Below are 13939 nucleotides of genomic sequence, written 5' to 3' on the forward strand. Positions count from 1 at the left end.
AAAACAAAACAAAAAATAATAATAAAATTAAACTGAATGAATGGGATGTTTATTTTGATTGGAAATTAGAGGCCTCTAGGAGGTAAATTGCAGGCAGAATAGGAAACCAGAAAATCTGGTCTCAAGCAGAGGGGAAACAGGGATTGCATACATTCCTTGGACACTAAAAAATTGTTTTAAATCAGAAATATTAAAAAAAATTGAACTTTCTATTTTTTTAAATTTTTAATTGATTTTTTTAAATTTAATTCTTGTTCAAGTACAGTTTTCTGTCTTATATTCCCAGCCCTGCCCCCCCAGTGCTCCCCACCTCCCTCCCATTTCCACCCCCCACCTTAGTTATTGTCCATGTGTCCTTTATACTTGTTCATGTGAGTCCTTCCCCTTTCCCCTGTGATTCTCTCCCCTCTCCCCTCTGGACCCTGAAAAATTTGAACTTTCAATGTTAAAAGCATGCACAAGTAGGGAAGAGCACATGTTAGATTGATTATTGATTTCTAAAATTAAATGCAGTAAAAGTGAATGTTTTCACCACCAGAGTGAAATAAAATATTACATTCTAATAGACTGGGTAACCGCAAGATGGCACATGGGACCGCTTTGCGAGGGCACTGTGGCTGGGAAACAGCAGACGGTAACCAAGTGCCTCATCACGGACTGGAACAAGGACTCCAGGTTCCTACATTGCACTTCTGACAATTTCATGTTTAAGAGGTAAAAAACCACTTGTCTTTTCTCTTCATTACTTTCTAATAAAATAATAAAAACTCATAAGATATTAGGAAATGTAAACATTTAAAATTTTTAGACAATCTTATATTTTATTTTTTTAAAAATATCATATAACCGGATCTGTGATTTTTAAGACCTAAAAGTCACTTCTGGGAAGGCGTTTAGGTCAGGCAGATATCAAGATTGTAAAATTGCGACAATGTCCATATGGCAAAAGAATCTATGGTTTGATGTGAGACACAGAAAGAGAGGCCAAAGACAGTACACAGTTTGGATTAACTCGAAGAGTTGATTTTGTAAGTTAAGAAAATCATCCTGAGAATAAGTTTCCTAAAAACAAACTTCTCTGATGGAGGAACTTCTCTGATGTTCAGTTAAGTGGAACCTTATCTGAATGACATTAATATGTATGTTGATCCTAATGTGGAAAATGACTCAGGAAATTAAATAGATATTAAGAACTAAACTTGGTTAAAGTAAAATAAATCAGAAAATGTGATGTAAAATTTATGGACTGTGTACCACATTGAATACAATTAATAATTTATTCATACTTATGTTTAGCCTCCAAAAATTCTCAGTGAAATTAGACAAGATACAGACATAATTTAATATTTAGTAGTTAATCCAAAATTTTAGTGAGGGAAAACTTAGGGTACATTTTCAAGACACACCTATACTAATTCACACTTTAAAACAGTCTTATCAAAATAATGTATAAGAAAACTACATTTTAAATCTGTGTATAGTGTGTATGTTACAGGGCAAAATAGGATTCAGCCACGTGCCACCATACACAAGCATAAAACAGAGATTAAAGAAGAAAGGTTTTTATTAACAGGGTGTCCAATTCGGGGGAGTGAGGGCTCCCCAGCTCCAAGCCAACCTCTTCTGCAAAACACAGAAATCCCCTTGTTCCCAAAGAGACTGAAATCCAAATCCATGCCCAAGATGCTCCCCCGCCCCCATTCCTATCTGTCCTCCCAGAGTCCAAGGCTGCTACACGGATGGGTGTCCATCTCCACAGCTCTAGGCTCTCTCTGTCTCTCTGAAGTGCACTTTCAAGGCCAGTCCATGGCCTTGCTGCAGCTTTCTCCCCCTCCCAGGGCCAGGATTCACTGCCAGATCACTGCAGCTGGTCAAGTGAAGGGCTCAGTCCTCTGAGCCCTGGCATCCAGGGCTGCTTAGCGCTCAGCAGCCAGTGAATGTTCCTCCCCACGCCTCTGTGTACAGCTCTCGGGGCAAAAGAATGGGAGCAGTCCAGGACCTCGGCCCGGTGGTGCAAGGCCTCAGTGTCCCGCTGGCTCACTGACAGTAAGATGCATGCCCTGCATGAGTCTGCTCCAGACTGTGCAAACAGGGCAACACAAGAGCCATGATCAGGGCGCAGCGTCAGTGGACCCACCACTGGTGGTGCATGTGTCCTGGGCACAGGACTCTGCTTTCATGAGCTGGCTCCTGACCTTGTGAGGGGAGTGCAAAAAGGCACTCTTGTTCCCCACCCTGACCAGGGGCAAGGGGCAAGGAAGAGAGGGAGTGCTGTGCACCCACCACTTTACATCTTTCCCCCCTCCAATTCTGCACACTGTGGGAATGTCCAAATTCCTAACTGTCTCTGGGCCAACATCTACCATGTGAGTCAGCCGACACAGTGTCTCTGCCCTTCCTCCAGCCGCCATTACCTGGAAGCAGGTGGGAGGCTTTTTCAGCCACACAGGGGCATAGAGTTTCTGCTCAGGGAGGGGTGTCACCTCGTTACACGTGTGTTGTGACCTTTTCCAGCCCCACAGCCCTGCACAGGCTCTGTGAAAGTGGTGTCACAAGCCGCTTTTTTGTTTACTTTGGGGCTATGGAATTACACCCAACTCTTGTTTTGATCCTGCCTTTAGCACTTCCCAGCCCCTCTCAGGGTCCCTTCCTTCTCTAGGGAAGTGCTGGCTCTCTCTGGGCTGATACTTCCATCCACAATCTTGGGATTTCCTCCAACCCCTCCCTGCTCTCGGGTGGGGGACAGCCTCTTGCACCACATAGGGTTTCTCCCAGCCCCCCAGCAATCTGGCCAGACCCCCCCTTACATGTACACAGACATGTACACACATCAGTTACATGAACACAAGCAAAGAAATTATTAAACTACTTTCAAATTTTCCACCAGGTTTAGTAATTTGTTCAACAATAGAACTTATCTTTTTCTTGCTACTGTTCTATGAATATGCAATTCAAGTCAGTTTTAGAAAGAGGTACATCATAAACAATTTAATAAATATTCTTATTTTAAAAAATCTTATCTTTTCCAACCAGCCCATATTTGTCACAATATTGATACCTGGGCTAGAACAAACAAATGAAATCTGTGAATATAGTTTTGGAATTTAAAAAAGTACTAACATGAAATGTGTGACATATTGACTAAGATTCCCATTATAAATAACCATATATGTCTAATAATTTACTTTTTATATCTTTTTAGTTATGAGTTTTAAACAAATTTTATTTAGCCAGAAGCCTACCCAAGTAGGACACTCACCAAATTAAGAGAAAGCTTGAAATCATAAATTCAATAGAACTTCTGAAAACATTTTATTTGTACTTCATTTCAAATACTCATTTTCTAAATCTATAAGACCATTTATCTCAAGTTCAAAATTGTAAATATTATTTGAAAAACTACTTTTAAAAAGTCATTAAAGAACATTTCAGCACATAGTGATGAAATGCACAATTCTTAAATATTACATGAAATAGTTAAATACATATATGTGATAACATTGAAAATTCTTTATTTAAAAACATTAAGTTATTAAAATGGGTAAAGGTGACATAGTTAAATAAAATTATTTCAAAATTCACCACCTTAAAGAAAACATATAATAATATGGGTTATAATATATACAAAACAGGAAATAAATCATCATCTGTCATTAATGGGGAATTTGCATGCTTTCGAAATATTCATAATTTTAAGTCAGACTAAACATTGCTTGGGGAATGCTTCTTTTACATGGAAAGTCTCTTTAGAGGCGCTTTAAATTCCGCTTACTCTGGGCACTTCCTGGAAGAGCATCCTTTCTATTTCTTGGACCTGCTGCTCCTCGACTACATTCTTCCGACCCATGATAAGCACAGAGACACAACACGCAAAAGTCAAAGCCGCAGGCCGTGCGGCTGCACAGCCCCCTTCTCTTGTATGGCTGGTACTTAGCAGGGGATTGGCACCTTGGGCAAGGTTTTAATGCTTCATCATTAAAAAGTGTTTTGGCAACCTGCAGTAAAAGCATATATCCAAATCTTCTAGTTTCATATAGAGAATCACTTTGTTTTAAACTCTGTAAATATCTATTTCTAACAACCTAATACTCACCTTAACATATTCTTCCTGTTTACTGTGTGAGTGAGTAACTGAAGAGCTTGCTATAGGTGTCAAAACTTCACCCCAAGGAGACAATGTTGAACCTTGTTCTTTCTGAGAACCTGGTGTCCTAGCCTGAGCTTGTACAGATCTTAAAGCTGATCGATTTAAAAGATGAAGCCGAGTGGCAGCATCCTGCACATTTAATATGGCTTGCTGTGTAAAAGAAAGAGGGGTCAATACTGTAATGTCACAAGTTCTAGGACAGCTTTCTGATGTGTGTGTATTTAAGTGTTTAGAAGTGGTTTCACACCACTAGAATTTTCTCCCTAAACCATTCCCTTTTAGAAAAAAATGTTTTCTCTCACCTAACATTTAAAAGTCAAAGAAATACATATTACAAATTTAAAAATAAATGTTAGCTTTCAGTTTGAATGATTGGTTATTTTTTTATTTAAGACATGAGTTGGCAGCTTTTTTCTGAAAAGAGCCAGATAGTATATACTCCACACTTCTCAGGCCAGCCACAGCTACTCAACTGCTGTTTTAGCAAAAGCAGCTGCAGAGGTATGTAAATGAGAGAGCAGGGCTGAGTTCCAATACAACTTAATTTAATAACACAGGTGATGGACAGGATTTCGACCACAGACTGGAGCCTGCCAACCCAGGTTAAGCTAACATCTAAGAAGGGATGAATCCTTTGTAAAGTTTGCTATGGGATATCATGAAATTCTTTGAAGGGTTCTTACCTTTGCCACATATCAAAAGAATGGGCCTGGTTAGACCATGACACCAATTGGTTTGGCTGCTTTTTGCAATAATTGTAAATACTTGATTCATTTTTACCATTACATTTCAAACAGTTTCATATTTTAAAAGGAGACAAAGAAATCACTCTTATCTGAACTGGATTTCTACAGCACTCAAATATACAGCCAAGAAATAGTTTCAATGAGTAATCCTATTCTGTTAAAGTTGATTTAAAAAAAGTGTTTTTAAAAACAACTTGCCATTCTTAACCAATTAAGAAAATAAAATGAACTGCAAGTGAATTTCCTCATGTGTCCAAGTATAATTGTGGCCTGTCCCCTGAGAGTCCCCCTTAGCCAAGTTGGCTCCTAGCAGTGCGGAGACCTAAAACCTGAGAAATCATGGTAGGATAAACATAGGAAATGAAGTTAGCTGGTCATGAACAATTATGTGATTAATAGTTTAACAACATATGCACACATGTAATGGATGAGTATTGGTTTTCAGAAATTAGAATAAATACAGTCGAACTTTTTCAAGGACTCTCAATACATTTCTATATCACATTTGCATAAATGGTTTGCAGTCTAGGCCATAAGCACATGACACAACAGCATGCTAAAATCTCAATGGGTTTCAATGAAGTTGGTAAACAGTGTGCATGAACCAAAATAGTGGATAGAGATATGATGTTGAAGCAAATTTCAGCCACAGAAGAAACATGCATTCATTTAACAAATATTTATGGCATGCCTAAGATGCCAACTGAATAACACAGTCTAATCCCTGTTCTCCCGGAGCTTGACATGCATACAACCAGCTCTGAACAATACAAGGCAAAGCAGTTAGCAAGGGCACATGTTTGTGAGCACTAAAATTTTCTGAAACACAGTCATCAACATGCTACCACAAAACATTTAAATATGCGAGTGGAGTCACCTCAGGGTCGCTCATCTCCACGATTATAAAATACAGTGCAGGATACAGTAAATTAAGAAATGCAGTAGGAAAGGTGCAGAATTCCAGGTGCAATGTTCATTCCCACCGCTGGAAAGCACACATAAAGCTGAGATGCTATTGCGCGTAGCTGCTCTGTGCCTTGTAATTTTCACACACAAGGAGTTTTCAGGGATGCTACACAAGTGTGAGGAAAACCACCTAACGACTTGGCTTTGTAATTTTGCTTCAGTTAATGATACATTAGGATAGCTCAGGTAGAAAGCAACACATATTAGAATAAGAGGGACACCAGGAACAATGTCTCTGAGGAACAGAAGGAACAGGTAGAATACCTGATATGTTTGGACTTACACAGAGGAGATTTCCAGTTCTGGTGGATAATAGAAGATGAATCAGGGACCTGTGTAGAGAAACACTAAGCAAAAAAGAAAGAAACTGGGTAGTTATTGACTCTGGGGGAAAAAGTTATATAAGGAAAAAAGGTCTAGTCGTAGTGTACTGCACATTATAGCTGCCAAAAGTCATAATCCTCTTAACAGTCTTCATAGTGTCAGCACCTAATTCTGACTCACTCCCACATGGCACAGTCATATTCATTGAGACAGGAGAAAGGGAGAAAGGTATTCGGTGGGGGTGGGGCGGGTAGGTAGTAGCAGTAGTAGTGGTGAGAGGTTAGAGAACAAAAAATATCTGTAGAAAAATGCAGAGAAATGGCAGTACAGGCCTTCTATTTAGAAATGTGGATGCAAATATCAAAAGGAACAACGAAAGAGTTGAAAATGATTGCCTCAATAGAGAAGAATCTGCTCTGGAAAGCCATAGAGCAGGAAAATGTGTTTTGTTATAAGCCTCATTGCCCAATTTGCCTCTTTTAACCATGTATTTCTTTTACTTTGAAAAAAATTAAAAGCAAACCAAAATAAGGGAAAAAAATTTAAGTAAGGGAAACCTTTAAGAAACCAAGGTTTAAAAAAATGGTGGCTAGGCTACACAGATATTCTATTTTATTTAGAATTACCTGAAAGGTGGCCAAGCACAAACCCGGGTTTGTTCTTTGTAAGGTGTAAAAAGTATACGGGGCTAAAAGTTTAATATTAATAGATTCTGTCTTTAAAAAATTGTTTTCTAAGTCTATCGTTAGTATGTAGGACGGCACTCTAAAAAGATATGTTAGGAAGGCAATTAATACCTTCACTATTGTAAGCTCCCAAAGCTGGCAGCTGTGGCCGGAAGTTGCCAGGAGCTGTGAATAAATTGTAAGGCAACTCATTACAAGTGAGAAGGTCAAACTTTTCTTTAAAGTAAAATAAAAAGACAATGTTTTAGTTAAAAGCAGTCCCTAATATTTCATTGTAATGAAAAACCCACCAGTCTGAACCTGGGTGTTCCTGTTTGTTTTATGCCATGCTTCACCTCAATTATTATATTTAATGAAATTAGAAATTTCCTTTAATATGTTATTAAATACTTTTTACTAGAACAAGAATAAAGGGGTGAACTCTGAGTTTCTTTTGATACTGATGCTTAAGAAATGTCTAAAAGTGAAACATACAAGAAATATGGGTGCCAGCGTCATCGGATACCTATTACAGCAAGTAGCATTCCTGAGAAGAATCAGCTTCTACAGGATTTTTCTTGTAGCTTCAAACCTGGACCTCAAATCTTCATAGAAATACAAGTCTACAATGCTTTACCAGTAGTACTCTGCCATGCTCACTCACCTCCAGGCCTTCATACATGCTATTGCTTCACTGAAACACTAGTCCCTGTCTTCACCTGGCTCGCTGTTGAGTGATCATTCTGGTCTCAGCTGAGATGCACTTTTTCTGAAAGCCTTCTCTTGATGCCCAAGTATCCACAGAATGAACTCTGGCCTTCTCCTACTTGTATCACCCATAAGGTATGAGCTCCAAGAGAGCAGGAACTGTGTCAGAAATGTTCACCATTGTAATCTAAGTAACTGGCACATAATTCCACTTAAAAGACTAAAAAAAAAAAAAAAAAAAAGCCTGGGTAGCACAGTTGGTTAGAGTGCCATCCCAGTACACCAAAGGTGGGAGTTCAATCTCTGGTCAGGGCATGTACCAGAAGCAATCAATGAATGCATAAGTGAAACAACAAATTGATGTTTATCTCTCACTCCCTTCCTCCCTCTCTCTAAAATTAATGAAAAAAAGAATTAAATTTAAAAAATGCTATAAGAATATCTAATTATGAACTGGATCCAGCACATCACTGACATTCGAATACTGCTAAGGGCACATAAAACAATATGCTAGTGGAGCTAAGTAGTCTACTCAACTCACAGTCCCGAAGGAAATGGAGCTTGGGAAAAGCACAGAGCTTATGAGTGAATGTTTGCTGAGTGGAAAAGGGTAAAAGAAAGGAAAACCAAATTAGGTTGTACAGCAATATGGGATTATTACATATTTACATTTTAAAATGTACTTTAGAAAAGTATTATATATGTTACCTCAGAATCTGTTTTCATTTGCGTGATATAAAATTTCCTCCTCTGATTAGCTTTTCTATCTTGAACAATAATTTCACGCCAATTTCTGCTCACTTTCCAAGCGCTATAACAAAAAGATCAGTCCTTATATTGTATATATTAACATTTTCTGCATATGGCAATTTATAAGAAAATTCTTCATTTTGGACAGTAAATTCAAACCTAAAAATACATATTAAAAATATGACTTACTGTAATCTGTAAGAAAAGTAATCCTTCAGCTGTTAATCCAGTGTTTCTATGACTCTGATTTAAATAATTACTCAAAGACCATTGAAAAACAAAGTCACATGTAAGGAGGGCCCAGGTCAATACCTGAGTTGTCAACACTACTGCTCTTCCAGCTGCCATGGTTGCTTCAGTTGCATTGCCTCTCCCTAAACTGGTACGTGTATCTTATAGCAGACTGATGAATAGGAGCAGGCAGAAAGTCACCCATTCATTGAGAAGAAATAAACTGCAGATTGGCTGTTTGCCACCGATATTTCAACTAACCATAGTCTCAAATCACCAAGAATGGACACCACTAACACTGTACATACATCCTGCAGCACAAATACTACACATTTACAGCACTGGGCAGGAGAGGTAGTTATTGAAATATGACTGAATATCAACAACTTCAAATGAGCACCCAAAAGCATCATCTAAGTTTTTATTTTAACTGGTCAGTATCCGGATACTCCAGCATGTAAAAATAAAATTCTTATATCTCAGCCATTTTCCAATATTTATCTCATTTGAACATGTTTAATGGGAATACACATGTAATTACGCTAATCTGTTCATTATCCTACTTAGGTTAGACCAAGTACATTTCTGATCAAGTCTACTCAGAAAGACTTTATACCTCAATAAGTTTGTAGGAAAATTCTAGATTAGAAATCAGAAGGCTCAGTTGTATAACTGGATCTATTTTATGTCCTCCTCTGACTTGCTTTTTCTATCTTGAACAATAATTTCACGCTTGAGTGACTATTGTTCGATCACTTAACTTCTTCAAAATACAGTATTGGACTAGATACCTCACTTCCAGCTATGAAATTCTATAATTCTCTGCAATAGCCTATAATTAATTTATGGGAGAAAGGTGAAGAAAGGCTATAGTAGAATTAATGTGGCCATAAAAATAGCAAGGACTCTATGATCCAAACTCTTGACATATCCCTATCAAAAAAGAGGTTCACTAACTTTCCTGCATGTCCTCCCCCAAACATCCTCGCAGAAATGCTGTTCCACCTGACTCCCTTCCTTCCTAGTTAGGCCTTGCCAGGGTCTCTTCTTCTGATAGTCCTGTGACTCCCCAGAGTTGCCCGTATGAACACAGTCTCAGTTGAGTCTTTGTAACCCTGGTAAGCCACCCTCAATAGTCCTAAATGTCCGAGTTTCTCTTTAGTTATGTAGTAGCACTCAGTACACTGAAATCCATGATCACGAATCCTTCAGTTTCTAATTCCTTGAAATTCCTAAAAGTAATTAACTTCCACTTCTGTGTTAACAATTAAAATGAAGGAATCCACATTCCCTTGGTCTCTGCAAAGACCAAACCTCAATGAAAGCTAACCATTGTTCTTGGATTCTAAAACTTCAGTAACTAAATGACATCCTTTGTATGTTGTCATTCCTTAGTCACCATAATGCTTTACCTTACTTATGACCAAGTATCATAACTTTACTCCAATTTGCAATCTGACAACAGAATGTGAACTACTAAACAAATCATTAAGTAACTTTCATGGAATAAAGCTTGCCATCTTGAAAGTCTGAAGTTCAACTTTTATAAACTCTCCTTCCAAATGATAGGGACATGAACTGTGTCCCGAAGACAACTATAGTGTGGCTTCTGAAGCAGGCTTTTAAGTGTAAGGAAGTATATTAGTAAACTCTATCAGGAAGTTCACTAGACCATTTTTGATAAGGTATAAGACAACCAAAGATAGAGATAACAAAATAAAATGAAAAAACTGGATGACTACTCAGCTCATAGAAACACTTCCACCTTAAAAGTGGTAAGAGGCCATTTTATTTCAGAAAAAAAAATTATTTCTTACCTGCATAGGCTTTCTGCAGTCAAGGAGTCTAAAACCACTGCAAGAATATGCTTTAAATTTCTGTATTTTAACTCTGTTAAGATGTCCAGTTTTTCTATACCCATTTTCTTGCCAATTAGTCCTGCAAGTACACACTGCAGCACAGCTATTTTCCCCCCATCCCTGTCTTCTAAGAATTCATGAGCACTATTGTGCTGGAACCTTTTCCTTTTGTTTTTCATAAAGAGCTCATGCACTAATTCCAAGGCTGGGGTGTTTGAAAAATTCTTAAAGCCTAAAATCAAATCCGCACTCTGACTGTCACTGCTGGGCTGACTCCCTGAGATGTCTGAAGCAGCTGCTGGTGTTGTTTCAGAGGCTGAATGGATGATCTGGTTTTCCTCTTCTGTCTCGGATTGTGAGCCTTGCTCCCGAAGGGTGGACAGTCTTCTCAACCTTCCCAGGCGCCTTGACTTTCTTATGGTGTCTCTCACTTTGAGAGTTCCCTTATGTTTTTGGAGTTCTTGAAAAGAACTCTCCTGGTCTGAGAGGGAATCTTCTGATTTATCGAAGCAAAGTGAGTTAAAACCACTGTCTTCAGGTGTTGAAATATTGCCTCTTGCTTCAGATGGAGAAAGTCTTTCACTTGCCTTAAATTTAATGTTGGCTACGAGGTTACTTATTGGAGTCACAAATATATCCTCATCTGTTTCACAAGTTGTTCCACTCCTAGAGGAGCCCAGAAGCTCAGGATATGTGTTCTCATCATTAATGCATAGGCTACTATCACTAAAGTCATGAGTGATAAAGTCTTTAAAAGTATTGCCCTGAATCGGAGATATACATTCAACTTCAAACAGGCTACAGTCATCTTTGGAGTCATCAACTGTGGAAGCCTTGTGTTGAGAAAAATTAAGTCTCAATTTTTGACTGCTGGTAGTCACTTCTTCTGTTTTCAAAGTGCTAGTAACTAAAGCACTAAGATTATTTTGCCTTGGAGAACCTGAAGCACTGCTTGGAAAATTTTTCTCTAGGTTGAGAACTTGGCTTATACTACTTTCTAGAGAACTACTTTGTGATTCGAAGTCTTGCTTGAGAAGAGAGAAAGATACATCCAGCCTTCTGCGCAGTAAACATTTTTTCATACTGAGTTTAGGAGTTTCACAAAGTTCCAGGGGTTCATTATCCACTTCCTTCCTAGCAAAGACAAATCTCTTTTTTTGAGTAGGGGTCTCTAAAGGATGTATTAAACCCAGACTTGAGGTTTCAGGATGCTCATAGTTTAATGTTGGGCCTTTTCCCGTGTTTTCAAAAAATTCTTTATCTGTACTATCCAAGCTGCAAGATTTCAACAACTCACTGTAACCACTATCTTGAGAGGAAGATGTGGAACAAAAATCTCTCAGGCTGCAGTCCTTGAAATTGACAGTAGGAGAAACCACCTCATTTCCTGCTCCAGTTCCAGCCTGACCTGAATGCCTGTCTGACATCTTCAGAATCTGTTCACAAAAAGTGAAAACAAATTTTATTCTTCTTTTAAAATGCATAGCCTGGCAGCTTATACCAAATACATTATATGTTATGAATACAGATAATAATGAAAATTATATGACAATAAAAGTTATACTTAACTTTCTTATTGTCAAGTATAATAAACTTTGACTTTATTATACTTGACAATAAAAGTATATTTCTTTTGACCTGACTAAACATAGTCTAAGCACCATGCACAAGTATTTTCTTGAACTACGCTTGAGGAGAAAAAACCTGGCAGCATCATTTTTACATTATTTAATTACCTTAGATTTTAACAGCACTAAAGTACAACAGCACTAAAATACAACTATTTGTGGGAAATCCATCCTTTATAATGTTCTTGAAATTCCAAGTAAAGAATTCAAGTAAATTACTTAAAGAAGAAATGTGACTCAGTAATTATATTTGTAAGGAATGACACTAGCAAATACTTTACTCCTTAATTTTTTCAACAGTATCATCACATTCCTTCTTTGTAGAAACTCAAATTAAATTTTAACTCGAAGGAAGCAAAGATAATTTATCATTGTTTCCGATATTTCTCCAGATTATTCAAAGGATACTAAAACTTCTGTCAATTTTTCAAAGTTTTCTCCAGACCAAATTCGATTCTTCTGTATTAAAAAATCCTGGCAAGATATATCTAGGCTATAATAGGAAAGTAATTTATTTATGCCTAAGTCATATCAGATAAATATTTGAATGCCTGAAGGTTTTTTAAATTGCTAAGCTAACCACAAAAGGAAATGGTTTCTTTATGATATAATGATCATTGGAAGATCATCATTACCTGGCAAAGTATCTGTGTCTTTCAGCGTATATTCCCATCTAGTAAATTCCACACATTTCCCTCTGATCTAGAGCCCCTCGGATCCTGAGAATCACTGCAATCTTCTATACATGCTTACCAGTCAAGACTATCAACTTTGGAGCATGGTAATGGATTTATGGTGGGCCCTTCCCTGTGGGCCTCTCATAGTGTACCCATGCCAGAGTAAACTGCAGCCTTGAACCATTGCCCAGCCTCCTCTGTGGGCTGTGAGCACTGAAGGGGGTTGTACAGTGTGAAAAAAAAAAAAGACTATCAACTTTGCTTTCTATAACTTCTAATTTGTTTTTAAACAATCTTTGTTTTCAAAATGTTAATAAGATAGAGAGTGTTTTAAAATTTCACCTGCGACCACGAATGTCTCCCCGTCTCTGAGAATCATTCTCTTAAGTAACAGTTTTCACTCGTGTCATTTGCTAAAATTAAGTGAAGGAATCGTTGTATAGTTAAAACAAATGTGACTATTCCACTACTCTACCACCAGGTGTCTCACCGTGCTAGAATTTGGGGATGCAAATTGTTAGAAACACAGGATGCACATATCATCCCCTGCCCTTAGAAGCCATAGGCTACTCGTTATAAACACACACAAAAACTAATTTTTTCCTGTCCTATACATTTTCCTATACATTTGAAGTTGTCTCAAACGTGCTGTCTCTGTTGTCAACATGTTTCTCTTCCCACTACCGTACAAAATTGGTCTCAAACAAAACTTGGTTCTTCAAAACGAATTTTTAAATCATTTCAAATTATTCATGCCAAATAATGGAATGCCCATTGACCTACTTAATTTTACTGATTCAACAGTTCAATGGTGAATCAAACAAGCCTCTTCGATATTCAGTTTTTGACACCAGATTCTTGATAAAGGGTTGGAAACACTTATCTCTACAATGCTGTTTAAAAAAAAGAAAAGAAAAAGCTCTTGTCAAATACTTAGTTTTTAACTGTATTAAAACCAAATTTCCTTCATCTGTTAATGTGGAAAGTCTTACCATCAGTAAAATCTTGAGCTTTTAGATGTCAAAGTTATGCAGCCTTCCAAACAAGAAAATCTCACTTTGCCTTTAAAATTCATGTCAAAGAAAGACCACTTAAAGAGAAAACTTTAGTTTGAACAATTAATTGAACTGCGCGGCAGCACGGTGACTGCTAACGTTTGAAGAGTACGGAAAGTACATGTTGCAGGAATTATTTCTAACACTTGGGAAGGCCTCAATCACATCGAATTTCCTTCAGCT

At 37.7% G+C, this 13939-nt stretch overlaps 1 protein-coding gene and 1 non-coding gene across 2 annotated transcripts; one reads left to right on the plus strand and one right to left on the minus strand.

The window, feature by feature from the left end:
* Positions 1-3609: 3609 nt before the first annotated feature.
* Positions 3610-13776, minus strand: FBXO43 (F-box protein 43). The gene is made up of 5 exons (XM_037047834.1): positions 13702-13776; positions 10355-11832; positions 8265-8367; positions 4094-4297; positions 3610-3995 (listed from the first exon to the last, which is right to left on the minus strand). The coding sequence occupies exons 1-5, from the start codon at positions 13774-13776 to the stop codon at positions 3747-3749; spliced, it is 2109 nt and encodes a 702-aa protein (XP_036903729.1). The 3' UTR covers positions 3610-3746.
* LOC118989018 (small nucleolar RNA SNORA42/SNORA80 family) lies at positions 12801-12934 on the plus strand. Its single transcript, XR_005066918.1, has one exon. It is a non-coding gene; the product is annotated as a small nucleolar RNA SNORA42/SNORA80 family (small nucleolar RNA).
* Positions 13777-13939: the final 163 nt, after the last annotated feature.

This window comes from Sturnira hondurensis, unplaced genomic scaffold (assembly GCF_014824575.4).
Source record: "Sturnira hondurensis isolate 20B ecotype Veracruz unplaced genomic scaffold, ASM1482457v3 Scaffold0006413, whole genome shotgun sequence".
In the NCBI taxonomy this organism is placed as follows: domain Eukaryota; kingdom Metazoa; phylum Chordata; class Mammalia; order Chiroptera; family Phyllostomidae; genus Sturnira; species Sturnira hondurensis.

Coding starts and splice junctions, on each gene's coding strand:
- FBXO43 (XM_037047834.1), bottom strand. CDS start 13,776: ATGAATTTTAAAGGCAAAGTGAGATTTTCTTGTTTGGAAGGCTGCATA. Junction 11,833..13,701: donor CATCTAAAAGCTCAAGATTT/TACTGATGGTAA, acceptor TTTTGTGAACAG/ATTCTGAAGATGTCAGACAG. Junction 8,368..10,354: donor ACTGCAGAAAGCCTATGCAG/GTAAGAAATAAT, acceptor TTTTTGTTATAG/CGCTTGGAAAGTGAGCAGAA.